This window comes from Ptychodera flava, chromosome 4, assembly GCF_041260155.1.
Source record: "Ptychodera flava strain L36383 chromosome 4, AS_Pfla_20210202, whole genome shotgun sequence".
Taxonomy (NCBI): domain Eukaryota; kingdom Metazoa; phylum Hemichordata; class Enteropneusta; family Ptychoderidae; genus Ptychodera; species Ptychodera flava.
The window spans coordinates 3,079,463-3,105,932 of record NC_091931.1 but is presented as its reverse complement, the minus strand read 5'-3'; the positions used below and the strand labels follow the sequence as shown (position 1 = coordinate 3,105,932).

General features: G+C 37.5%; 1 protein-coding gene across 1 annotated transcript in view; it reads right to left on the bottom strand.

The window, feature by feature from the left end:
* Nucleotides 1-2,987: 2,987 nt before the first annotated feature.
* LOC139130690 (uncharacterized) overlaps nt 2,988-26,470 on the bottom strand; it is a 50,282-nt gene continuing 26,799 nt past the window's right edge. The window contains exons 22-52 of the mRNA XM_070696441.1: nt 24,557-24,757; nt 24,023-24,265; nt 23,460-23,648; nt 22,713-22,922; nt 22,158-22,406; nt 21,772-22,026; nt 21,370-21,561; nt 20,149-20,697; nt 19,606-19,767; nt 19,005-19,166; nt 18,433-18,594; nt 18,008-18,217; nt 16,958-17,635; nt 16,424-16,654; nt 15,479-15,632; nt 14,522-15,242; nt 13,578-13,722; nt 13,192-13,312; nt 12,727-12,860; nt 11,956-12,175; nt 10,994-11,181; nt 10,632-10,814; nt 9,594-9,827; nt 9,099-9,269; nt 8,235-8,441; nt 7,673-7,848; nt 7,009-7,126; nt 6,539-6,781; nt 6,051-6,224; nt 4,905-5,058; nt 2,988-4,650 (exon numbers count right to left, since the gene is read on the bottom strand). Of these exons, the coding sequence (XP_070552542.1) occupies nt 4,473-4,650; nt 4,905-5,058; nt 6,051-6,224; nt 6,539-6,781; nt 7,009-7,126; nt 7,673-7,848; nt 8,235-8,441; nt 9,099-9,269; nt 9,594-9,827; nt 10,632-10,814; nt 10,994-11,181; nt 11,956-12,175; nt 12,727-12,860; nt 13,192-13,312; nt 13,578-13,722; nt 14,522-15,242; nt 15,479-15,632; nt 16,424-16,654; nt 16,958-17,635; nt 18,008-18,217; nt 18,433-18,594; nt 19,005-19,166; nt 19,606-19,767; nt 20,149-20,697; nt 21,370-21,561; nt 21,772-22,026; nt 22,158-22,406; nt 22,713-22,922; nt 23,460-23,648; nt 24,023-24,265; nt 24,557-24,757 (7,214 nt within the window). The 3' untranslated portion in view covers nt 2,988-4,472. The remainder of the gene's footprint in view (nt 4,651-4,904; nt 5,059-6,050; nt 6,225-6,538; nt 6,782-7,008; nt 7,127-7,672; nt 7,849-8,234; nt 8,442-9,098; nt 9,270-9,593; nt 9,828-10,631; nt 10,815-10,993; nt 11,182-11,955; nt 12,176-12,726; nt 12,861-13,191; nt 13,313-13,577; nt 13,723-14,521; nt 15,243-15,478; nt 15,633-16,423; nt 16,655-16,957; nt 17,636-18,007; nt 18,218-18,432; nt 18,595-19,004; nt 19,167-19,605; nt 19,768-20,148; nt 20,698-21,369; nt 21,562-21,771; nt 22,027-22,157; nt 22,407-22,712; nt 22,923-23,459; nt 23,649-24,022; nt 24,266-24,556; nt 24,758-26,470) is intronic.

Here is a 26,470-nt window from a genome sequence, read left to right as displayed (position 1 = left end):
ATTGACATAATCGTGTATTTTAGGTAAAAGGTTATCGAGGTCACATGACATTTTGTCAAAAAATTTCTATCCTATAGTCTATCCCTATATACCAAAAATCATACATTTACCTCTATTGGCTTGCTCAAAATTAGATATGCACATAATTAATGAGGTACAATATGTGGCGTCATAAGGTGTCCCATCATACCAAATATGAAGGGTGTAGCACTTGTGGTTCCTGAGTTATGGACAAATATGTATATTTGAGGTCAAAGGTCACCGAGGTCACGTGACATTTTGTCAAAAAAATTGTATTGCTAAGTTATCCCTATATACCAAAAATCAGACCTCTAGCTCTATTGGCTCGCTCAAAATTATATATGCGCATAATTAATGAGGAACAATATGTGGCGTCATAAGGTGTCCCATCATACCAAATATGAAGGGTGTAGCGCTTGTGGTTACTGAGTTATGGACAAATATGTATATTTGAGGTCAAAGGTCACCAAGGTCACATGATATTTTGTCAAAAAAATTGTATTGCTAAGTTATCCCTATATACCAAAAATCAGACCTCCAGCTCTATTGGCTCGCTCAAAATTAGATATGTGCATAAGTAATGAGGAACAATATGTGGCGTCATAAGGTGTCCCATCATACCAAATATGAAGGGTGTGTAGCACTTGTGGTTACTGAGATATGGACAATATGTATATTTGAGGTCAAAGGTCACCGAGGTCACATGACATTTCGTCAAAAAAATTGTATTGCTAAGTTATCCCTATATACCAAAAATCAGACCTCTAGCTCTATTGGCTCGCTCAAAATTAGATGTACAATATGTGGCGTCATAAGGTGTCCCATCATACCAAATATGAAGGGTGTAGCACTTGTGGTTACTGAGTTTTGGACAAATATGTATATTTGAGGTCAAAGGTCACCAAGGTCACGTGACATTTTGTCAAAATGTCTGAGATATCTGCGTGAACGGATGGACTCACATGGATGGACTCACGGACTGACATGACCCAATCTATGAGCCCCCTGGACTTTATCTGTGGGGACTAAAAACTGTGTCACTGCGTCCTTTTTGCAATATGAATACCATGAGAAACTAAATTTTTATTTTTCTTGGCCTTATACATGGGAGTCTATGGACTTCCTTATACATGGGAGTCTATGGACTGCCTTATACATGGAGTCTATGGACTGCCTTATACATGGGAGTCTATGGACTGCCTTTTACATGGGAGTCTATGGACTGCCTTATACATGGAGTGTCTATGGACTGCCTTATACATGGGAGTCTATGGACTGCCTTATACATGGGAGTCTATGGACTGCCTTATACATGGGAGTCTATGGAGGTGAAAACTAAAAAGTCCTCTAACACGGCCAAATTTGATCGCATTGTGAAACAAATCGACGTGCATCTGTATGAGGTAGGGTACTATCCTTGTACCAAGTTTGAACGAAATCGCTCCAGGCGTCTCTGAGATATCTGCGTGAACGGACGGACGCACGCACGCACGGACGCACGGACATGACCAAACCTATAAGTCCCCCCGGACGGTGTCCGTGGGGACTAAAAATGAGAGATAGCTTGCCCTACTAGAAAAAACGTCTTACTTGCTAGAGCCATCAGTTATATAACTAGCCAAGCTCCACGTTTACTTGTTCGCTTGTGATGTTTGTATGTTTACTAGCTTTGTCTTTTACCTCCGGGTTTGCGATGAAATATACTTTATAATTTGAATGCCTTCTACAAGACGTTATTTTTATTTCTGAAGTGTCAACTAAAACAATTTGTTATGCTGACAGAACAGTCTTGCTTCGAATTTCAGCAGATTCCTAAACGTTCAGATTGTCGTTTATCAGTCAATGCAAGGAAAAGTAAACAGGAAAAAGTATGCGAAAGTATAATCGCCCAGCAATTTATGATTTTCACATTAAAATTCCCGAACATTGTTTCCGTAGTAACTGCTGGCAGAAGCACAGTTCAGTTTGTCTTTCTAGCTTAAAGAAATCCGTACACACGAACCTTACAGAAAATACAAATGCCCAAAACCACTTTGCTGTTCTCTTCTTCTTACAGTTATTTGGCAATTATGGTAAATTTACCTAACTGTGTCGACCTCAGGGACATTTATTAGTTAGAATATTTCGAGTTTTCCTATAAGGCTATAATAGATAGCGTGAAAGGCCGCTTGTTTATGACAATAATTTTATGTCCGCTCTTTTCCTGGCACCAGTCACAAATTCTAATCAACCAGAAATTTCGACTACAAGTCGTTGTTGTTTACTTTTGGGTGAGATGCGATCCACGATAAATAAATACTGAATTAATGAAATAAGAAACTTGACCGATGGCATCATTCGAGTGGAGCAAAAAATGGAAAATCATTTGTACCCTTACACATTCACCGTGGACAATATATTATGTACTATAGGAGTACAACCGATATCCTTTACTGGTGTTGAGTGAATAAATCGTGAAACATGACTTTCAGTATTGCAGATTACGTCAGCTCCTTATCTCGACCGTGTTCTGGAATAGTAGTCAACTTTGACCTCTGTATGTTGACGGTTGTACTATATAGCACCTGTTTGTTTCATTTGCATATTTTGTGTTTCGGCTGCCTATGGAATTTCAATTGAGAACGTGCAAGTACATTAAATTACCCACAATTTTCTTTGATTTGCACCATTGAAGGTTACCTTTCTTATAGCTTTGTCAATTTTGCAATAATGTGCAGCAATTATTCTTATAAGTTTTTTAAGTTCTGCATATAGGCAATAATGTGCAGCATCAGAATAATTATTAAATAATATCTAGTAAAAGTACGTTAAGATATTTCGATGAAAGTTTCCAAAATAACCATTAAACAACCATAAAAGTCACATTCTGTATAACAAATGCCATTCTTTCAGGCAGCAAGTTATGACGAATTGAAGGGGCCATTCTCTGAGAAAATTTTGCATGCAAATTTCTTTAGTCACTTCCATTGGAAAAAAATCAGTATCCTTTTATTTCATAAAAACTGTACAAAAATCATATCTCCTCTCCAATCATCTATAATTTTCCAAATCATTTAAAATGAGAATTAAAAGAATAGTGTACGCTTTCAGAATTTTTACAACTAGGCTGTGAATCTGTACTGTCTACATATGGGAGAAATGGTAGACTTAACTGAGGAATCTACGATACAAATCATAATGAATTTAAATCTACTGTATTGTGTGTTCGCTAACACGAGTATTAATAACTTGACTTTTCGTTTATTTGGTGTAGACAAAAAAGTTGAGTTGCAGGGAGTGATACAAAATCCATCTTCAAGACCCTGCCTATTTGAGGAATCGCTTGTATGACGGCCATCTTGTGATAACAGCGCCACAGTAGTCGGAAACAACACAACAAAACAAATACGATATTAGACTACTCCTTGAGTACAAGTCATTAAATTATTTTCGTGAGAGGTTTTAAAGAAATTTGAATAAATGCAAATTTATTGCGCCATAGTCTGTATTATCGCATCGACGACACACTTTGAGGCAAAATAGAAAATTGGCAGTTTTGCTGAATCATCAGTTATAGTTGATTAAGAATAAATCCTTGACCGCCCTGTGCATGAGAGAACCCTCAGAGAATAAAAACATGTACGTATTGTAATTTTCATTTTTATAGAGACAAAATATCAGGTATTTTAAAAAAGAATAATTCTACGTTGCGTGATCCGATTTCAAATGAAAAGTATCCGATGCAAATCGAGCACGGTAAATATAAACTTATGACGTAGATTTAAAAAAAAACCAAACAAACGAACGAATTAAATAAACACTTACAAACACACAATAAACAAGAAAATTGAAAAACTGACAAAACTGAAAATCTGGACGGATAAAACTACACTATATGCACAGAGATATAGTTTACCTCTACGCTTCCTGCAACAGCAAGAATTGATTGAAATGTACAATTCTCAGAATATCCTGTCCTCTTTCAGCTGCTGTGTCCGCATAATCTATTAATTGAAATGATGTCACAAACTTATTATACATGTCTGGTTAGATAGGATTCCAAGGTGATAGATAGCGAGAAACAGATCTATGGTTTTATTCGGTAAAATAATTCGGTCATCGAAACTGAGATCTGAATAAATCAAATTGGATACGAACACTATTCGAATATCAAACTGTACTTACAATTGGGTTCCGAAAAATGACCATGTCAGCAAAACCCGAAAGAGTTTTAATTCGTCACAATATGCATGTAAATGCTATCATTGATTGATTACGAAATATATTATATATACTGTACATCATAGATAATATTATTATTCAACAATCAAGTAAAATAAAATTAATATCTAGCAGGTTACTGAACACTCAAACTAAAATATTCCAGCAATATTTGTGTGTTACGTGTTTACCATTGTTCTACACCTAAACCTAATGGGGTGGCCAAAGTTTTTATCAGAAGTCGTAGGTTATTATTCGTCTTTTCGTACGTCTGATACTTCGTCCAGTTCCATCTCAACACCAAACGCAGAGATGATACCTGGAGAGACTGCACGACTGGACGGTATTTCCGCTTCCGGTGAAGATTTCTGTTGCTTTTCGTCTTGTTCTACAATGGATTTACCAGATTGCTTGGAAGCAGTCTTAGCCCTATTAGCGACAAACGAAAAACGAATTGTTAGACAGGTTTTCAGAGATCACTGGGTGACACAGATACCAAAATGCATTTTTGTATTTCATGTGTAGAATGACCACACGGTGCTTCAACAGAAAAGTTACTGCATTGCTTCAAGAACATTACGTCATAATATACTTCTTTCCTTATTATTGCCACAATACAAACATCTCATTAACATAATTACCTTATTATTGCCACAATACAAACATCTCAATAACATAATTACCTTATTACAAATACCGATATGGTAAAAATAATTGCCAGAGCTGACAAAGAAACCACAACGACTACAATTGTTGTCCTGATATCTTTCTTTTCTTGAATGACATCAACTCCTACTGTCACGGTTTCATTCGTTGGATAAACTTCAGTTGGAGGAACTGTGTGAAAATAATTAAGTCATAAAAGTGAAAATGTTACTGGAATTCAGAGTAAAACATTTGAAGAGAGCGATCTCTTTGTTGGTAATTTTTGAAGGTCATTACTGTAATGACGTTGATTCATGAAAATCGTCCATACTGCTTTACGTTCAATAATTTCATGACAAAAAGCAGATTCCGATTTATTGAATCTATGCACAGACAAATAGAAAACACTGTGTCTATTTGTCTGTGATCTATGTAAGGGATGTTCAAATTGTGGTCACCAGAAAACGGGCACAAAGAAATACTAATTTTGCAGAGAGAAAAATTCCCCACAGATGTGCACTTCTTGATCATGTATTCAAATCATGTGATCAGTGCATATTAGGGTGGAAAGCTACTTGAATTAAAAACTAGTTTGATTTTACACAATTATATTCATATAATTACACTTCAGCGTAGTTATTAAATATTCCTCCATCATTGACTTTCAATGACATGAACGAGAAACTAAAGCACCGAATGAAGATACACGTCAGTAATTGTTTTATCAAAAGCGGTAAGAAAAAATGTTGAGACCGTATCTTTTTTCATGCAAATAAACGAAATTTAAAGACACTGCAAAGTCATAGTTAGTCTACTTCTAAATAACTTTGAAGCTATAAACGATTTTCTTATCTAAAATTATATATAGATCGACAGATAGAAAACAGAAACCGATAGACGGTAGATAGACAGACATATATATATATATATATATATATATATATATATATATATATAATATATATATTGACAGAAATATATAAAAGGGCAGTCAGACATAGATAGTGGATAGATAGCTATAGATAGAGTGATAGAATGATAGATAGATAGATAGATAGATAGATAGATAGATAGATAGATAGATAGATAGATAGATAGATAGATAGATAGATAGAAAAATAGATAGATAGATGCTGAAGAAAAAGAAAAAGACATCCATCTTTGATTTCAGAATAAAATGTTACCGTAACAGTCGGTGATGTTTTTATTTCCTTCGCCATCTGCAATAGTTCCATCCGGACATGGTTTGCATTCATATTGTGCTTCTTCATCCTGGTATTGATTTTCAGGGCACATTAGACATACAGGGTCTGGAAATTCGCTGGGCCATGTTCTGAAGGTACCAACGCCGCACTCCACTGGTATGATAGTGCAACAAACAAAGTTAAATGAAACTCTATGTAATGCATACTGTGAGAGGAAAGATTTCGACATTGGAGATTTTGACTTGTCATTTTAGAAAACGGAGTAAAAAAATAATTGTCAATATTGTAATGAGTGCAGCTGAATGCGTTCAATAAGAGGTTTTGGACAAACGGTAAGTGAATTTTGAGAAGTGCCTTTCAATATTATGTCTGAGAATGATAGAGATAAAACAAGAACCACTGCTGGCATGCAAATGACGAAGGCCATAGAGTTCTAATCAATTAACCAAGTCAATAACACGACTTACCACATAATCCATCACCAAGTTCGATCGAACCAGCAGGACATTCATCCCAGCCATCAGCGGCATTGTTTTCCATATCCGGTTCAACTTGTACACCTCTTACGCTGATAGCCAGATCTCCTGAACTTGATAATTTCTTCAAAACTTTGAGAAACTGGTCTGCAGAATTCATCATTGAATTTACAGCTGTATCATAGGAAACGTGTGTTTGGCTTCTCCGTCGGACACGCGTAATATTTTCATCATCTATAAGGATAAATGATATGGATTTTTAGCAGGACTGAACTTTTGTTTTACAATATGAGGGCTTTTACAAAAATATTACATGTGAAGTATTACATTCATTCATCTCTCCACATTCAAATTATCCAATAAAATAGTAATGAAAATTTTTAAAATATAGCAAAATGGTCATATAAAACTGACTATAACGTTCATGATACCACACTCTTTTTCACCAGAAGTGTTCATACCTTCCGTGTCATTGAGTACAGATTCCAGTTGAACTGCAATGTAAGGCTCCGGTTCAGATTGTCTCCTTCTTCGTCCAATGAATCCACGTGACTGGTCATTCGCATCACAAGAATGAACCTGAAACAAGGAAACAATAAATATATATTTGTAACAGCTGGTCATCTCTTAAGATATCCTCCTAACGCGCACAAAATGTCCCCAAGCAAATCTCTCTCTCTCTCTCTCTCTCTCTCTCTCTCTCTCTCTCTCTAAGACAGCTACAGATAGTTACCATGTCATGTGCAAAGATGGACAGTTACAAGGATTTATATCTGTGTCTGTGTGTGTCTGTGTGTGTGCCGGCATGAAATTTTGACTGCATATATATATATATATATATATATATATATATATATATATATATATATATATATATATATATATATATATATATATATATATATATATATATATATATATACAAGTTAGTTTTTGTGGTGCCAGGATGACATTGTCAACAACAGTGGAATTTTTGCAATTTGTAAATTACAATCTGTTGTCAACCGACGAATTTCAAATTGCTTAACGGCGTTTAATCAAAAAAGAGTTACACATTGATTCCTAAGCTCACAACGTCATTACAACTTGAACATGTAATGCAGAGACAAAGCGTAAGTGACATACCCGTACTCCTGTTATGTTGCAAAGTCCATACTTTATGCATGTGATGTTTGTCCGCAAATCATTAACAACGTTCATGGCGCTCTTTTCAATTCCTTTGTTCTCTTCTTTGTTCATACATGGCAGGTTTGGATAGGGCAGCTTCATGTCAAGTTTAAATCCGAGGGGTTCTTCGAGCTCTGTGAGAGATTGGATCAACAACTGTGAGTATTAACTCGACACCAGCTTTACCTTCATGATTATATGTGCTTAGTATTGACATTAATAGTATCCTAGCCACTGTACGAGAAAGAATAGGGTCGTAAGTGAAAGTCCTGAGTTGTCTATACAATCATACATGAAAGTACTTGGTTTGTCTAAACAATTGTACGGAAAACTATAGATTGATTAATTGTATGAAAAAGAAACATATAAACCATTATAAAGTTGATGAGTTCTATCCTAACTATTGCCAACCGAAAATACTGACCAAATTGAAGCGCTTTCAATATGATCTCAATGTCGATTTGGATAATTGACAGGATACGAGCAAACACCAATGGAAGTGCAGAAAAAAAGAACTCACTACTACAAGATGGGAAGTAGGCTTTGGGATTGTCCTCATTCTCGTGGTTCCATGCCCAGTTTCTACTGGGACGACAGAAATACTTGTCTAGGGGAGGTTCAGCAAAGTCATAACCATCTTTACAAGCAATTCTACACTCGATCTCGTCTTCTCCAGTTTCATTGCATTCCATGTAGCCGTGTTTTGGCGCTTTCACCTTGATACAACCTGTTACAATATGCATAAAAACGGAAATATGACAATTGGAATTATTACTTGATCTTGTCAAATGCACACACAGTCATTATATTTATGTGGCATTTCATTATGCATGTGATTGATATGACAACCACTCATCAACACAGTGAAATTACAAGATCATTACAAGATCATTTAAAAAAAGCTACCATTTTCAAGGTAGTTTTGGCGTCGCGAAAGTGAAAGACTTAAAATTTTGCTCAAACTTTCCTCAGGGAATTTTTCAATAATTATCTTTCAAGATTTACCGATATTTGAGATTCAAAATGGCTGCCATGACTGTGTAAACTCTGGGGAGAAAAATAAATTTTCCATTTTTAAAAAAACTGAGACGGTGAAAATTTTTCTTCCTCCAAGGGCTTGAAAATGAGCCTCACGAGTGGTAGATTAGAAAATAATTGGAAAAGTTTGAGAATGCAAGTATCTGTCACCGAGGTGCATTCTACCATAAGGCAGTATCTAGCTTGCGTCCACATTCCATGACTATGCAGTAATCCACGTGAAGATTTAACAAATTTTCATAATTTCGGTTTTACGTCAGAGTCAAACATTACAGGTTCGCTATGTTACACTAAATCTAATAAAATAACAGATATGGAATACCTCAGCATCGAAAGACTTACTAACCTGGACATTCTTCTGTGTTGCAGGGTTCTGTCACATTACTTTCTCCTTGGCAATCTAAACCACCATTTAGTGGCGGTGGGTCATCACATGTCCTCGTTTTGAAGTAGGTACCGCCATCACACGATGCAGTACACTCTGACCAATCACTCCACACAGACCAACCACCGTTGACTGACATTAGACAACAATAATGTTTATTTTAAAGTTTGCATTTCGTAGCCTAACTTTCGGCATGTTGACCTTTTGCGACTTAAAATAATTGAAAGATGAAGCGAAGCAGTATTTTCTATATCATTGCAATTTGTAAAAGGGAAAAATTCGACATTTCCTGTTAAGTTTAAACAGATTCATGTTGTCCTATGTTGTTACACATCCACGTCGGTAAGTTACAATAGAGCTCTAGCGTATGCATATATACAACAATTTGAATAGGCTCTGAAAAAATTAAATCCAGAAAAAGAAAGAAAGAAAGAAAGAAAAAAATATCTAACTTGCCTATCTTGATATCACAAAATTCTCCTTTGAAGTCATCATTGCAATCACATGTGTACGTTGTATTCACAATGACACATGTGGCACCATTCTGACACAAGTTGTCTTCACAAAAATCAATGCGTTCACTGCAAGTTACACCCTGGTATTCCTCCAGGCATGCGCAATGGAAGGTGTTCAGGTCATCACTACAAGAACCACCGTTTTGACAGGGATCACTCGAGCATTCGTCATTATCTAAAAAGCAAATCATGTTATAAAGATTACTGGGAAACACTGCGGCTAACGATGAATAATAATTATCCTAAAATGGGGGAACATTAAAAACAGGTTTTTGCGTTTACAAAGCCATGCTTTATCAGGAAAGAGGAGCAAGGATTGTATGTACAAACCTAGTCATCTTAGTTGAGTAAAATGTGTCCCTTGCGTGTAATACCATTTTCAAAATTACTTTAAGATAAAGAATTATTTATACAATGAAACAAATACGGCACTGTGTGGCAGGAAGTACCATACAATGTCGAGGGGAAAGGTAGGCCATTGGTCAGCATTGGTGAACTCCCTCCTCGGTCGGGAATGCTCTTTTTAATAAACTTTTCATTCATACCAAACACGTCTTCGTGGTTATTATTACACTTTGTACATCAAGTGTATTACGCAAGGTCGTATTGCCCCTCATGTCAACTGAACAAACCAATGCAGTTTTCTATATATACTGGACTATGATCTGAAGGTGCTGATAACTTTCAGTCACGTGATGTAAGGTCAAAGGTTGCGTTTTTCACAAAATTTTAGGGCGGGTTAACGTTCTCAATATGCAAAACATATTTTCGCTGAATATTCACAATAATCTATACCTATTGCAGTATTTCCATTCTTATCATATTATGCAATAGTTATTTGCTTTTGTGACTAAACAACTGTTACAGTACACACATCTTTCATCGTGTCGTTGACTGTTACAGTATTACCTTCAGTGTCTGTCACATCATGGCCGAGTGTACTTACAAGTTGATTGGAACTTAGATTTCACATTCTTACCGTCACATAAGGATGGCGACTCCAGAATGATGCCATTTCCAAAGACGTTGTCGATAAAACTTGACCAGGTGAGCAGATTGCCAAGATGCAGATGTGTACAACTTGTAGCTACGGTAGCCAGGGTGACGTCACTGATGACGGTGTTCCACAGATTCAAAGAACTCACTTCAATCTGATTGTTTCCTGAAATAGTGATGAAATTGCCAAATAGTACAGTATCCATTATAAGATACGCTGTGCAAGTTCACATACATAAAACATATATCGGAAGAACATCAAAAAATATCCTATTCTAATGTATCTGAGATGTTAATATGTTCGATATGATGAATGAAATATGTTTACAATCACTTGGAACGTACCGCTGTTCTCAGACTTTATAACCAGCGTTCCAATGTTAGGTAGACTAGTGCCTGTCATCATATTTACTGCAGAATCTCCAAGCTGACCATCGAGGCTTATTTTCAGCTCTCCGGTTAAGCCAAACCAAGTCACTGTACGGTGGTGCCATCTTTCATCTGGCGGAACCAGCGTTGATACAAAACCATCCCTTGAAATAAATTAGTAAATGTATTTGCTAATGTATTCACCAGGTGCGGACTTTGATAATTTATTCATTTATCGACTCCTGAGAAATTGGGGCTGACCTGAGTAGAAAACTTCATTTATTATACACACAATAGACTTAGGCCTATCTCGGTAATATACTTCTTTTCTCGGACACTACAAGTGACCTAAATGTGACCACACTTATATTAGTGTCCGACAAGAAAATTTGAAACATCTTTATCAGTTTATTTAAAGGGCCGTTGGTATTGGTTATTTGTAGTATGTCTAAGATAACTTTTCGTTATGCGGAAATGGCTCTGCTTTAGCTCACTTTTTATTTACATTTTCCATAAATGATTTGCCTCAAAGTCCATTGGCTGTTCATTATAAATGCCAATAAAATAAATAAATAAATACTATACGTTATTCTTTTAGTTCATTTTGTGATAATAAATGTAGATCTCATGATCAGTTCAATCATACCATTTGTCACGTGTTTCTCACTTGAACCCTGTAATCCAGCTTTTCTAACACTTCGTTTGGCTTTTAATTATTCCGATATTTTGGCCTGGCCTATACTCCTAGACAACTTAGGACAGTCACAATAATTGAGCAGTATCTTATTCTTCGCATCAGCACGATGGCTATTAAACAGAGGTTATTAAAAGGTCACTGACATACTGACATTGACATTAGTGTAGTGCAAATGTGACAATAACTTACCCATTTACGGCAGCAACAATACCATTTTCGGTAATTGCCACCTCTAACTTACCCATTTATGGCAACGACAATGCCACTTTCGGTAACTGCCACCAGAAATGAAGAGGTTCCATTCGATTGATATTCTAATTGTAAGTTGAATGCCCCACCAGACGTTCGCATCCAGAATGCAAGTGTGAATGACGTAATTGGCTGTAAACTTGTAACTTCAGCTGTCACATGATCAGTCAATGTAGAATTGACAAATTTGAAGTCATAATCAGCCGCTATAACTATAAACAAATGAGATAAAGACATTCTCAACTCCCAAGTATCTGAAATCTGAAATCTTGACTCCCGTCAACAGCGCTAAAAACCATAATATCGTTGTCATACGGCACTTTGGATCCAGAAAAATAGCTACAGTGAAAAACTAATCATCTGCAAACATTTTGAAGTCTAAAAATTAGACGAATTTTTGCAAATTTTTCATCGATATTCAACAATTGTTCATCTAAGTTCTGAACTCTCTGGGACATCACATCACAGAACAACACCTTACATTGGAAGTTTATAACACTGAAATCTATTGTTCAGATAATCTGTAGACAAGAGAAGCGGGTTTCCCCTGATATACAGTTCATTCACTTTTACGACATTGTGTTACGCATAACAGGGGGCTTTGGCATACTGTGCATGCATCCCTTGATATATTATCGTTTAGACGACAGTTGATAGAGTATCTGGTGTCCATGCATTTGTCGCAAAAACACGGACTGACTGATGACATTGACACGGTGTTCGTTTAAAACACTCTTAGATTACTTCCCAATGGAAGTCTTACCTTCTTCACAATGTCTTCCAGCATACCCAGGTGGACATTCGCATGAATATTCATTGATACCATCCACACACGTTGCGTCATTTACACAGGGTGTACTCCAACATTCATCTATGTTTACGTCACATGTCTTGCCACTTTAAAGACGGTAGAGTTAAAGTAACAAAGTTGAAATAAAACGTTTCATTGCAAATACAGCTTCAGCTCACTGTCAGTATGGCCAAGTTTCATTTTGTTAATTATGTTAATGTAAAATTAAGGAATTAATTTTACATCAAATGATTTCAACTAATTATTAAGAACATCGATGTATTCTCTTTCATTTTTCTTCGATACACGTGGTCATGTAATCCAATAAAGCTTTTGTTCATTTAAAATTCGAAATATTCGTAATGTTGAATGTTGTGTCCGATAGTTTGGTAATGGCTGATATGAAACAGTATCCAACATTACATTGGGAATAGTTACCTATAGCCGGCTACACATAAGCAAGTGAAATCATTGGTTCCGTCCATACATGATGCTCCATTTTCACATGGATTTGGTGTACACTCATCTACGTTGATATGGCAGTGTGTACCCTGGAATCCTTGAGAATGAATGGCATAGATATATCGTATCATATCTGAGTTAGGATTGGCCTTCGTGGGGAGCAAATGGACCCAGACAAATAAATAATAGACACATTACTGGTACCAAACCCGAAATTGAAAAAACCCACAACAACGCTGTCAGCAACTACAACATGATATGTTGCATTATAATCCGAATTAGTTTTGCCGTGTTAAGATGTTTTATTTAGCTATTGCTAACTCTCAATGCGTTTTACTTAAAGATGTTCGGTTATATTGTACCTGGTGAGCATGCGCAGGAATATCCGTTAACGAGATCTTCACAAGTAGCTCCGTTCTGGCATGGCAGGGATTCACACTCATTGATGTTGATGTGGCAGTATTGGCCGACATATCCTGCCATGCAACGACAGTTGTAACGGTTAATCTGAAATGATAAAATATGATCACTGACATGTCCAGTATTGAATCTCAGGGTGTCATGTAGTGAATCATTAGATTTGAGCTTTGTGTAATTCCTAAAGGTACCGTTGAATACAGATAACGCCCTGTGCTGTGATTCGATGCGCACAAACTTCTGTGTACAAACCTGTCGTGGTAGAGTTGACTTTTCAGACCTAAGATCTCAGATCTAAAATTGATTAGTTATATTCAATCTACACTAGCCATGAATTGCCATGAAATGTGAAATATGTGATATATTAAAAGACCATTTCAAATTTGACCTTAGGACTTCACGGTTAAATCACGGATCCTTCACAAAACGGACCGTGGTCGAAATCGTAAGTTCCATATTGACAGATGCAAATGATAATTTGTTTGATTTCAAATCCACACAATGCCTTTCTGTATCATGATATGTTTCATTTTTGATGTTACGTCACCAAGAACGCATGATAGTTTGAGAGTTCCGATATATTTTAATTTTCAATTTGAGGTATGTCAAGTGTCTGAGATCTGAGATCTGAGTCTGAGAATCTGAAGTCAACTCTATACCCCAGTGTCGTCTTTGTTGATGTTGATTTGTGTAACAGAGTTGTGCCTGACGCTACACATTATCTATTACAGTGTACAAGATAAAGCACAGCTAAACAATATGAATCCGAAACAGAATGAGGAATAAACGTTCAAAAGGTTCACAAAGAATAAAAATAAATAAAATAAATAAACAGATAAACACGAAGAAAGAAATTATAAACAGGCAATGGAAGAGTAAAGTAACCTACCAGGTCAACACATGTAGCACCATTTTGACAATTATTATTGATGCAATCGTCGACATCAATTTCACAATCCAAACCTTGGAATCCAGACAAACAGCTACAAGTGTAGTCAGTTGCTGAGTTGAGACATTGTCCGTTATTCTTGCATGGATTCGGTGAGCAATAGTCTACAGATTGAATTTGGCAAAATTTGCCTCTATACAGATAGGGACACTGACAAGTATACCCGTTGACGCCATCACTGCAGGTAGCACCGTTCTTACATTTATGCCCGATACAATCGTCTATATCTACTTCACAGTTATCACCCTGGAATCCTACTTTGCAAAGACAGATGTAGGAAGACGAGATATCATAGCAGTATCCATTATTCTGACATGGCAAAGACGAACAGGCAGAGAAAGGTTCGTCACAGTTTTTACCGGTCCAGCCACTCTCACAGTCACATGTATAATCAGCAACACCATCGGTACAACTGTATGCATTGCTACATGGATTACTAGCACACTCGTTGATGTTTATCTGACAAACAGGACCAGCGAATCCAGATGCACATGAACATAGATAGCTCCCAATTTGACTCTGACAAACACCTCCATTCTGACATGGTCCGCTGCTACAGAAGTCGATGGGAGTCTCACAGTGGATACCGGTATAATATTCCGCGCATGTACAGATGTAACTGTTGATCCCATCGTGACACGTTCCACCATTTAAACATGACCTTAAAACGGTTGAAAAGAATGTTAAGCATGACAGTTGATAAATAGTTTATAATTTGATTTCGTAATGTCATTTTGACCACGCTCAACTAAACTGTTTCGAAAAAAACTGTTACTTCGTTCGAAAGAATACATAAATGATATTTGCAAAAAACCCAACAAACTCGCACCATTTCTAAGAAACAGCTCGTCTTTTGTAAAATTATCAGGTAGCAGAGAATGATTTACACACACTTACATTTGACTGCAGTCATCTATGTCCACTTCACATTTTCTACCTTCAAAACCGGTGACACATTCACAGATATATTCGTTGACACCATCAACGCAGTATCCTCCGTTCAAACATGGTTGCGATAAACATTCATTGATGTTGATCCCACAATCTAATCCTAATTTTCATAACGAAAAATGGGTACATTTTAGTTTACTTCAATCTAGTTTCCTCTTCCTGAAATATTTAATATCTATTGACAAAATGACAAAGGGACCATCGATAATTAAAGCTGACGCACGACAAGGACTTTCGTATTGTGTCCTAACTTTGTTCTTGTCCAAGTGTCGAACAATGAAGAATAGGCGCAGACAAGACAATATGCATTCGTGGATGTAAATACGTGTTCAAAGTCTGATCTGGATAAGCATGGCATATACTAGTACATCAAGCAGAAAGCAAAGTAGAACTAAAGAGAATCAAGAAAAGGAGGAAAAACTATTGACTTTGCTTAGGAGCAGCATGTGTGCGTGTAAGTAAAATCATCATATTCACGTTGCCGAATTTTCGATTTCGCATGAGAACTTTCGTTTTGAGGGGGCAGGGAGAGGGGTCTCAACTGCAACGAAGGAACTATGTTTGTCGTGTGTCAGCTTCAATCATCGACGGCCCTTATAACGCCGGTAAATTTCTCTCTTTCGTATTGCCCCATCAGCATAACGGCTGTGAAGTATGTGTGCAATATTGATACTCGTAATCTAGTGCATGAGAGTTTAGATGTCAAGACTGTCACCTATCTGTTGAACTATTATCACCCAGCTGTTGAACTATTTATCACAAGTGTTACTCACATAGGGAGTATCGCTTGACACTTTGAAAGAAAAAAGACGTTGGCCTGTGTACAAGAACACCAAAAGCAAAGTGACTTCGGTGAAGGTATATTACTGGCAACTTGACTCAGTGACTGACCTTTAAAGCCAGCTGGACAATTACAAGAAAAACTGCCATTGGTCAAAGCAGTACAAGTGGCGTTATTTGCACACGGTAGCTGGTCACATGGATTGATCATCTCCTGACAGTGTTCACCAGTAAATCCTTCTTTACAACGGCATGTGTAGCCATTGATATGATCAATACAAGTAGAGCCGTCTTCACATGGATTCGATGAGCACTCGTCCGTATCTTCTCCGCAAATTGAACCTATGACGTCATTAATAGTAATAAACATGTCAGGGCCCCTTCGAAAAAAGACATGCCTTTATGAAACCACTCTCTGCAGTGAGATAAGGACTAATCATCGGTGTGACTAAAATTCATCATTCTAATGAAATCAAATGACTTATTGTATAGCCGCTAGACTATTACCAATCGCTCGGAAGGTTGATAAAAGAATAAGCTGTTTACTTTCCAAAGCTCTTTCACTGACAACACTTCTTCCGTTCACTCTCTGTGCTGAAGTAACCCTTTATCGACTTATAAAATTTTCGGCAAAGTCTTACATACCTTGAAATCCCGGAGGACAAATACACTCATAGGTTGCAATGCCATCCACACAGGTAGCGCCATTGGAACACGGACTGGATGCACAATCGTCAAAGTCTATCTCACAATATTGACCTACAAAGCCATTAACACAGGTACAGGCAATTCCTACAGGTAAGATGGTTAAAGTGGCGCCATTTTCACAGGGATTGTCCATCTCTGTAAAGTCACTTTCACATTTGCTACCCGTCTTACCCAATGGACACAAACACGACACTGTGTTACCTAAATCCACGCATGTTGCATTGTTAAAACACGGTGTTGTTGCGCACAAGTCAATTTTGCCCTCGCAGGTATTTCCGGTGTAACCAGGTGTACAGTCACAGGTGTAGGAATTAATACCATCCTCACAAACACCCTGATTTTTGCAAGGATTGTTTCTGCAATCGTCGATATTTATTTGACAATGAGTGCCAGTGAATCCAGGAACACAGATACACCAGTATCCGTTGTTTTGATGGCAAGATGCGCCGTTAACACAGGGACTAGACTGACACAAATCTACTTCATGTTCACAATTGTCACCGTAAAAATCAGCAAGGCATTGGCAGAGGTAACCGTCGACTTCATCTTGGCAAATACCACCGTTGTGACAGGGTGACGAATCACACTCGTTGATATCAACACAGCAATCGTCACCTTCATACAAATTGAGAAATAAAAATAGATATGTCGGAAGACCAAGAAGTTTAAAGCATTCTTGTTAGAAGTCCAATTACTTATGAAGTGAAATAATTTTTTCTAATAATAACACCAATGAAAACGTCAAAGTACCGTCTTGATGGCACAGAGGAAGAAAAAACACGCCCACTCACTGTGACTCAGATATAATTATTCTTCGATCAATCATTATATGCGAAGAACTTCAAGAAAATGAAAGGATTGGGATTCATGTAATACTTTTGCCAACAACAAGTTTATAGAAAGCAGTGAAGACATTGGAGTTTGAATAATGACGTAATACAACAAAAAGGAAGTAAAATTTTACCAATTGGCCATTTTATTACTTACCAGCGAATCCTGGTTTGCAATCACAGCTAAAGTTTGCCACTCCGTCATTACACGTACCGTTGTTGAGACATGGTGTTGATTGACAATCATCTATATTGATTTCACAGTTGATGCCGTAAAACCCTTCTTTACAGAGACAATGGTAGCTGTCAATTAAATCCTGACAAGTACCTTCATTCTGACATGGAGCACTTTGACATTCATATACCTCTGTCAAGTAACAAAAAACACACACACAGTTCTAGAAATCCAGAATTTGATAAAACGTAACTACAAAATCATGTCGCGGATGTTTGGCGTGATAAAAAATTACAATAATTGACGGCAGCGGACACTTTCCTTTAGTCCACCATTTTGATTATACATTCTCATAAAAAAATGTTTAACATAAAACGCGACGATAATATACAAAACTGAGTAATTACCAAAACAGTCTTGGATTGATGTACTGCCCTCAGCGATGGTTGTATTTGATCCACCACAGAGAATACACTGTCGTCGACCGGTGCTTGGTTGATAATATCTTCTCGGACAGGGAAAACAAGGTTTTAGTCCATCATTCGAATAAGTACCTGCTTGGCAGGGCTCTGTGTCCAAAAACAAACAGAAATTAGGTCTAAAACAGTTGTGATAAGACACTGAGTTGCTCATATACAGAATGCTGGAGAAATATGATGTAATCTTGAGATAACTGAGACAAAAAATAAACATAACGCGATCATTGGCTAAGTGACTACCCTTTACGTGAATGAATGAATGAATGAATGAATGAATGAATGAATGAATGAATAAACGAAGCAATACTGACGACAACCAACCAACCAAATAAGCAATAATTCAATCAATAAAGACACCAATGACCTAAACTTCTTGTTGTGACCTAAACTTCTTGTCAATGACAATGAAAAATTTTAGATGAGTTTAAAAGTTGTGGTAATGTCAGTACTTTAGAAATATTTCAGTCCGGGAACCACAGATATCGAGATAGTGATCTTACCGCGACACTCTACTGAAGAGTTTTTCCCTTGACCATTTGTAGAAGTACCGTCTGGACAAGCTTTACATGTCGTTTGTCCTGCAATATTTTGGTAAAAACCGATCGGACAACTCTGGCACGTCTCAACTCCAGTGTGTGAATATGATCCAGTTCGGCATTGCGCTAAAACAACGAAACAAATGTATAGAATGTTCATCATATAATCTTTGGTAAATTTTAGGTCCTTGTAACAATGATTCATATGTATATATATCGCGTATTGACATAGTTATGTCAATTATCAATAAGTATGCAATATAGTGAGATAAAATTAGCGAAATATTTTAAAACTGAATTTGCTGGAATCGGAATAGTTGCATTTATCATCTCTACGTTGAACACAGACTTCTTGGCGATTAAGGTGTGAGTTCTAATCCCTTTGAATTATTACTGCGTTCCACATACTGGCAGCATAATGTTAAATTTCTGCCAAAGTTTAATGTATGTCTCTATACCAGATATACGAAAATAGACAAACAAATCAATTTGACCAAGATTCACTGCAGATCTTGTGTCATATTCAATGAAATATCGTTTACGAAAGGCTACCGAGTTGTCTTACGTAAACAGTCTGTTCCATTTACAGTTCCTTCCGTCAGAGTAGATGTACCGGCCGGGCATCTTACGCACTCAGACTGGGCTTGCTGCTCTTGATAGTAACCCTTCTCACAAAATACACATTCTTTAGTTTCATTCACAAACCGTGTCCCTGTTGTGCAAGCGACTGGAGATGTTAAAAACGAACAAACAAAACATAAATTACTTTACATGCATGAAACACACTTATCGAAAGTTGCATTTGAAAACTATGGAAAAAAGTCGTTGACATCAAGCTGAGAGAGAGAGAGAGAGAGAGAGAGAGAGAGAGAGAGAGAGAGAGAGAGAGAGAGAGAGAGAGAGAGAGAGAGAGAGAGAGAGAGTTTGGAAAGTATGTAAGGAAATGTACTTACAGAACGAATTTGATCTAAAACTGCTGCCGAGTCCTTATTCAAAGGAAGCAACAGTAATGCATCTACTGGGTATCAGGTCACGAATTTCATGAATTTACACATATCCGAAAGAATAGATAGCAAAAGTCTGGAAAGCTATATGACAATAGACCTACCACAGATGTAGATGTCATTGTTTGCTGTGTACCCATCGTCACAATATATCTCAGCATAACCAGCATAGAGAGAGTCTTGTATTATCTGATACTGATAACCATCAGTTGCTGGCAATTGGAACCCTCCATTGTCGATTTCTGCTTGCATTTGATCCAGCATAACCAACATCTTATTTTCTGCATCGATGACATTGTCAAAACTGTCTGTATGTGTCTGATGAACATCTATTTCAAATCTGAATTCAATAAGGAGTTCATATTGCCATGCACTCCTTTTTCTTTTAACATCTTTATCATTGGTAAATCTGGCATTCTTCCAGCGTGTGTTATTGACGTCACGTTTTCGTCTTGAACAGGTGGTACATTCACCACACGTCACTTCTACATTACCGACAGTACAACGATCAGCTGCATCACAAACGCTTTGAAAATTTGAATCTCTGAGCATATTTAAAAACGCATCTTTTATTTCTTCTGTTGAATCCGGACACGCATTAGTGTAATACATCAGTTCGTTGGGTAGATTTGATCTACGTGAATTTTTGGTCGCTGTAGAAGTACATAAAATAAGTGAAATGAGTGAAAGACCACGGGTGGAGAATTGTCATGTTCTTTAAACTGATTTTGAATGAGAGGACAGGGGAAAGCAATGAGACGTTCTGCTATTTGAGTTGCAATCATTTGGAATACGATTCTTCCACACACTAACTCATCTGATATCACTCATTCAAATTCCACATCATAGTCTCTTTAAGAAGTATTGGCTCAGCTTGACTATCTCGAAGAATAATACTGCACTTCCAGTGCATAATTGTTTGCGCTTGAAGGCGATACTGAGTATTGCGGTTCCAAATTAATAACAAATGCCCTTTCAAAGATAACTTTGGTAATTACAATAAGTAAAGGGCAATGAGGGACGAGAAATATTTCCTGTTGAGAGTCTGATGGAGATCTAACTATATGCTAATTAAAACAGTATCGGAAAATTCCTTATCTAGCGTACTTGAAGGGTAAGATACTTTGTTGGGGAGATTGCAAGACTTGAAAACAGTTTTCATATACGATGCATCGTGATAAATATTTTGGTGAGGAAGATTTTAGTGTTTTAATGGTTCGCTTTTGCTACATTTAAATCAAGCAGATCTATGCTCCCTTTCTAGCCCCAGTAAAATACAAACAACGAAAGAAAACAAACCGGTTAAGGAAAAAGAAATTCTATACCTGAACAGTCTGGTACGTTTTCGCTTTGCCATCCATCTGTACCACAGACATACTGTTCAGGAACCGGGGGAGATGTCCTGGGAATATCGTAGTTTTCGTTACAAAACATTGAACAAAATTCTGTCCCAGTTGGCAAATTATCGCAAGCAAGTCCACCATCTGCTGGGCTCCGTAGTGGAGAACATGTTTGTACTTAAAAAATAAAAATAAATATTTTCGTTATATTGACAGAAATGTATTAATTACAGACACTGAGATAATCATATTCGGGAATTGATTACATTGGATGTACTGGTTGCTATGTTCTCGTAGGAATAGTTGATTTTACATCTTACAGAATTTTGTTTTGATGTAGGTAGCAAAATTTTTCACAGTAAATCTATCTAAAATTGATTTATTTACCTTCAAGTTGGAGTGTGATGTAATAGGTACAAGATGCTGTTTTTCCATTCTCTGGCTTTACGGCCAAATAATGAATGGTATGCGTTGATGCTGGTAGTGATGTTTGAGAGGCGCCACCATAAGGTTTGATGATATTCAATGAACCACCACGAGGGTCTCCAAAGATAGGTTCCGTCAAATTCACTACTGTCATCTGGGTAGTCGTGATTAGTGTCTGATTCTCAGGGCAGTATATGACAAGTGGTTCCAGATCGTCTGGTAAAAAATGAAGGTGAATCAATGTACAGACAATATGACAGATAATTTCTGATTATTGACACACCGTGACAGGATGTGATAGAGTAAGAATTCGGGAAAGACAAAAAGTACAAGCTCTGTCGACCTACCTGTGACGTAAATCATAAAGGTACAATCATCGCAATTTTGTGACGCATCACAAAATCTGTACACGACTGTAGTGTCGTTTGTTACGATATACGGGGAAGTAACGTCAGCAGGAGACTTTGAAAGTGTTGGAGCTTGGCCTGAATTATCCGTCGCTGATGGTTCCGTGAAGGTAACTTCAACACCAGAGACATCCACAAGAGTTGCATGGATTGACGTTGGACACGATGAAACCCTTGGCGACTCTTCATCTACGGGAAAAACGTAATGAGCAAGGTAATTCTATTTCCTGTGATTCACGATCTGCTTAAACTTTTAGTTACAACACCAACTTTCAGTTTAAATCTCAGTGTTGTAAACCAGAGTAACATACTATTACCATGGCATTTGTATACATCATCTAGAGAAGAAATTAAGAATTATAAAATATGCTGAAACTATTGAGCCAAGATCTTTAAATTGGTATCTGCAAGTTTTGACAGAAAGTATCTTACGGTGTGCAACAAGTGTGATTGTTTCTGGAAGCTGTGTTGCAGCACTGTTTGGAAATAATTTACCTGTACAGGATAGGTGATCTGTTCCTATATCACGGTTCCAAGTGCCAGAGTCTTGACAGGTAACAGATGTGGTGTCGTTTCCAATCAAGGTGAAACTATTAAGACAGTAAAACTGACATTCTGTTCCACGTTGAACACCACTCGGTCCACCGCAACCGATCGGAGCGACGTGAACTTCTTCCGGTAAGGTCAAAGGTTGACATTCGATTACTGAAGACAAGAAAAACAAAATATGATAATAAGTTCATTGAGAAGCCAATCAAAAATTCAAAACCTTTGACAGGACTGAACGTATCTTTTGACACAGAAAAACGAATCAGTCACACACGAATCAATCATACATATTCAATGACGATTATTTGTAGGAATGCTATTCCCATAGTACTTCAACAAACACTTCGACAATGATCTTCCAATGCCCGTATTAGGGGCAGCCAACAAGCCTATTTCAAGAAATTGGACCCAAAGGTGCTTCCGGTGTTTAAAATAATTTTAGGTCAAATGAAATTTTGGAGGAAAGTAAAAGCTGTTCGCTTTTGAAAACTTCTCCTACCCATCCACACCCTACCAACAATTTTCACCTTCCGTACCCACTACTAAAACTTCAGAGTGCCTCTCCCCACAACAAGAAATCCTCAAGTGTCCTCATTCCATAACAAAGACCCATCTGTCATCTGATCAACACATGATGAACATTCAATTTCTAAACTCATCAAAAGGGATTCAATTCAATTCTCTCCTTGTTACCTTGGCATGATGGTTGCTGCACCGTGTACCAATACATTGCATTGCCGTTATATTCGCAGGTGAAGTTGTTAGATCCGAGAAGACGATACCCCGTCTGACACTCCACTGTGCATGAACTGCCATAGCTTCTATCACACGTACCCACCACATTAGCATATGCTGGCACCGCGAGTGACAAACATTGACGAACTGTTATGAGAAATGAAAAGAGGCATATATCAATTCATACGGACAAAGGCAAGTCATGTGTGATATCTTCCCTTGGTGGAAAAGAAATAGGTTTGTGAGGTTATGGGGTTACACACAACACGCATCAATCAATAAACCAAACAAACAACCAGTCAGACAATCAATCAATCAATCAACCGATCGACGAATATTTCTGCTGAATAGCTTATTTTAGTTGGCCTAAATGTGATCCTGATATATTTGCAACCTTCTATGTCAAAATATCGGTACAAGAAACAGTACATATGTCATTAAACTAAGATATATTTGGCAAAACAACTGCACAGCAATATGATCAGGCCAACATATGCATGCTAGGACATTAACTCTATTACCTTGAACAGACACTTGGAAAGTACACCTGTTTTGGTTTTGTGACTGGTCAGTGGCAGTACATACTAATGTGTGATCACCAGATATAAAGTTCGAGCCGGGAGGGTTATTACACGTGACTGTTGGTACAACACCGTCATTATCTTCCGCTGTTACATTCCAGCGAACCACTGTCGATTGAGAGGCTCTGTCTGCAAATGCAACGACATCATCCGGACAATCTGTGAAAGTTGGCGCTTCTTTGTCTGAAATGAGGAAATACAACAGTCGAGTGAAAAGATCAACATGAATTCGTCCTGCATAACAAGATGATTTAGGTGATCTCGTTACAATGCCCAGTGATATACGCATTCAACTGCAATATGCTTAGAGACTGATCCGACAAAAATATTGACAATTTCGTTCTGCAAGGAAGGACGGTGACTGGGCGTGGTTGTTCATTGTTGGGCAATACCCCCTGTAAGCAACGTACATGTGTAACACAGGTGTGCATACTCTTAAAACTTCAGTGAATTACTTTCGGTGAACAGGCTTACCAACACATGTGAGATTTGAATGATCACTGGACCACTGTCCACTCGCGAGACATGTGACAATTTCACGTCCAGCTGGTTCCAATGTATAGCCTTGTTGAGCACAGTGAGATGTGCATGTATGACCGTAGGTAGGGTTAGCCATACACGATGACGGTGTAATGTTGATTCCATTGACAGCCTTTAACGCTTCACATCGAACAGCTAGAATATAAACACAACATCATGCACATTAACGACTCTGCGTATTTCAACAATCAGCATGACTCGTTTCGTACTAATGTCCTTTTCTTTGACGTATATACTTTGTCTTCTTGGTTACTGTAACTAATAATGATGTGTGAATAAATATTCTATTTAAAACGGCAATCCTACTAGAATTACAACTACACAATTTCACCATTGTTTGATCTAATGTCATATTTTTTTCAGTTCTGCAACCTTCAGACATTTGGCCAAAAAAAACCACCAGTGATTGTTTTCTGGTCGTTTACACTCGGCAAAGGTTATTTTCTTTTTTCTTTTCTCCAATAAGTTTAGAATAAGCGTACCGCAACAGTTATTTTCTGACTACAAAATACTTGACATATTTATCGGCACGAAGGGAGGGCAGCTCCAAGCAGAGAATTCCATTCGAATCTTATACAATGAGTGAAGATTAAATTTGACAATACGATATGCATCTTCTTTATATATCAGCTGCTTGTTTGGGAATACTATGATAAGAATTTGTTACGTACGCAAAAGAAGAAGGGTAACAAACACATAAGGCACAAGTATCGAAGTATCATTATGCAAGATGGCCTGTGTGTACGGTGTTGTGTGTGCTCTGTGTTTTCTTCAATTTTAGCAAGTTTTACACATCATAACCTCGTGGAAAGCAGTATATCTGTAGATGATACCACTCTGAAGTATGGGAACTTACTACTTCTTGGAAAAACTGCCAATACAAATTTGTTGGCGCTTCAAAGTTTTTTACCATCAGCTCGTTCTCAGACTGAAACTCATGGAGGGTCAATCTCAAGACGTTCGACAGCTGTTTCAGCTATTTGGTATTATTGTCTACTATCGCTCATTTGCAGTGGTGATATTCACACCATCCTGGACCTGTTAAATGCCCCTGTGGATATTGCTCAAAATCAGTTCGCTCCAATCAGAAAGGTGTATGCTGTGACACTTGTGACATCTGGTATCATGCTAAATGTGTGGGCATCTCAAACAGTGAGTATCAACACCTGTCCAGTGATGTCAGCACTGAATGGCATTGTATCTCGTGTATTTTCCCTTCCGTGACTGACAGTTTCTTCACTGAAGCAACCAGTGGCAGTTATGATGATCACAGTGCAACTCACCTGGATTCGTCTGACATGAATAGTAGTTCATTTGAATATTTAACGGATTCTGCTTTTGCACCTGTGAGGCAGAAAGGGTTGAAGATCGCCCATCTGAATATCAGAGGGGTCAGAGGAAAGAATGGCTGCAAGGTCGACGAACTGCGTCATCATATGAAATCACAACCTTATGACGTACTTACACTTTCCGAGACTTTTCTCTGTAGTTCTATATCTACATCCGAGGTAGACCTACCTGGTTATATTACATATAGGAGAGATCGACCGACAAATGGTGGAGGTTTGCTTACTTATGTTTCCAAATCTTTACGGTCTGTTCGAAGGCATGACTTAGAGTCGGAGGAGGTTGAATGTTTATGGATTCAACTCGATATCCATAGATCAAGACCTTGTCTGATTGGAAATTTCTACCGTCCTCCTTCAGCAGATAATGTTTACTTTGATAACCTTGAACAATGCATCTCATCAGCCAGTGATGACAACAAAATAACATATATTCTTGGTGATTTTAATATCAATCTGAAGGAAAAGAAGTTGACTGGCCTCGCTAAGCGCTTTACTTCAT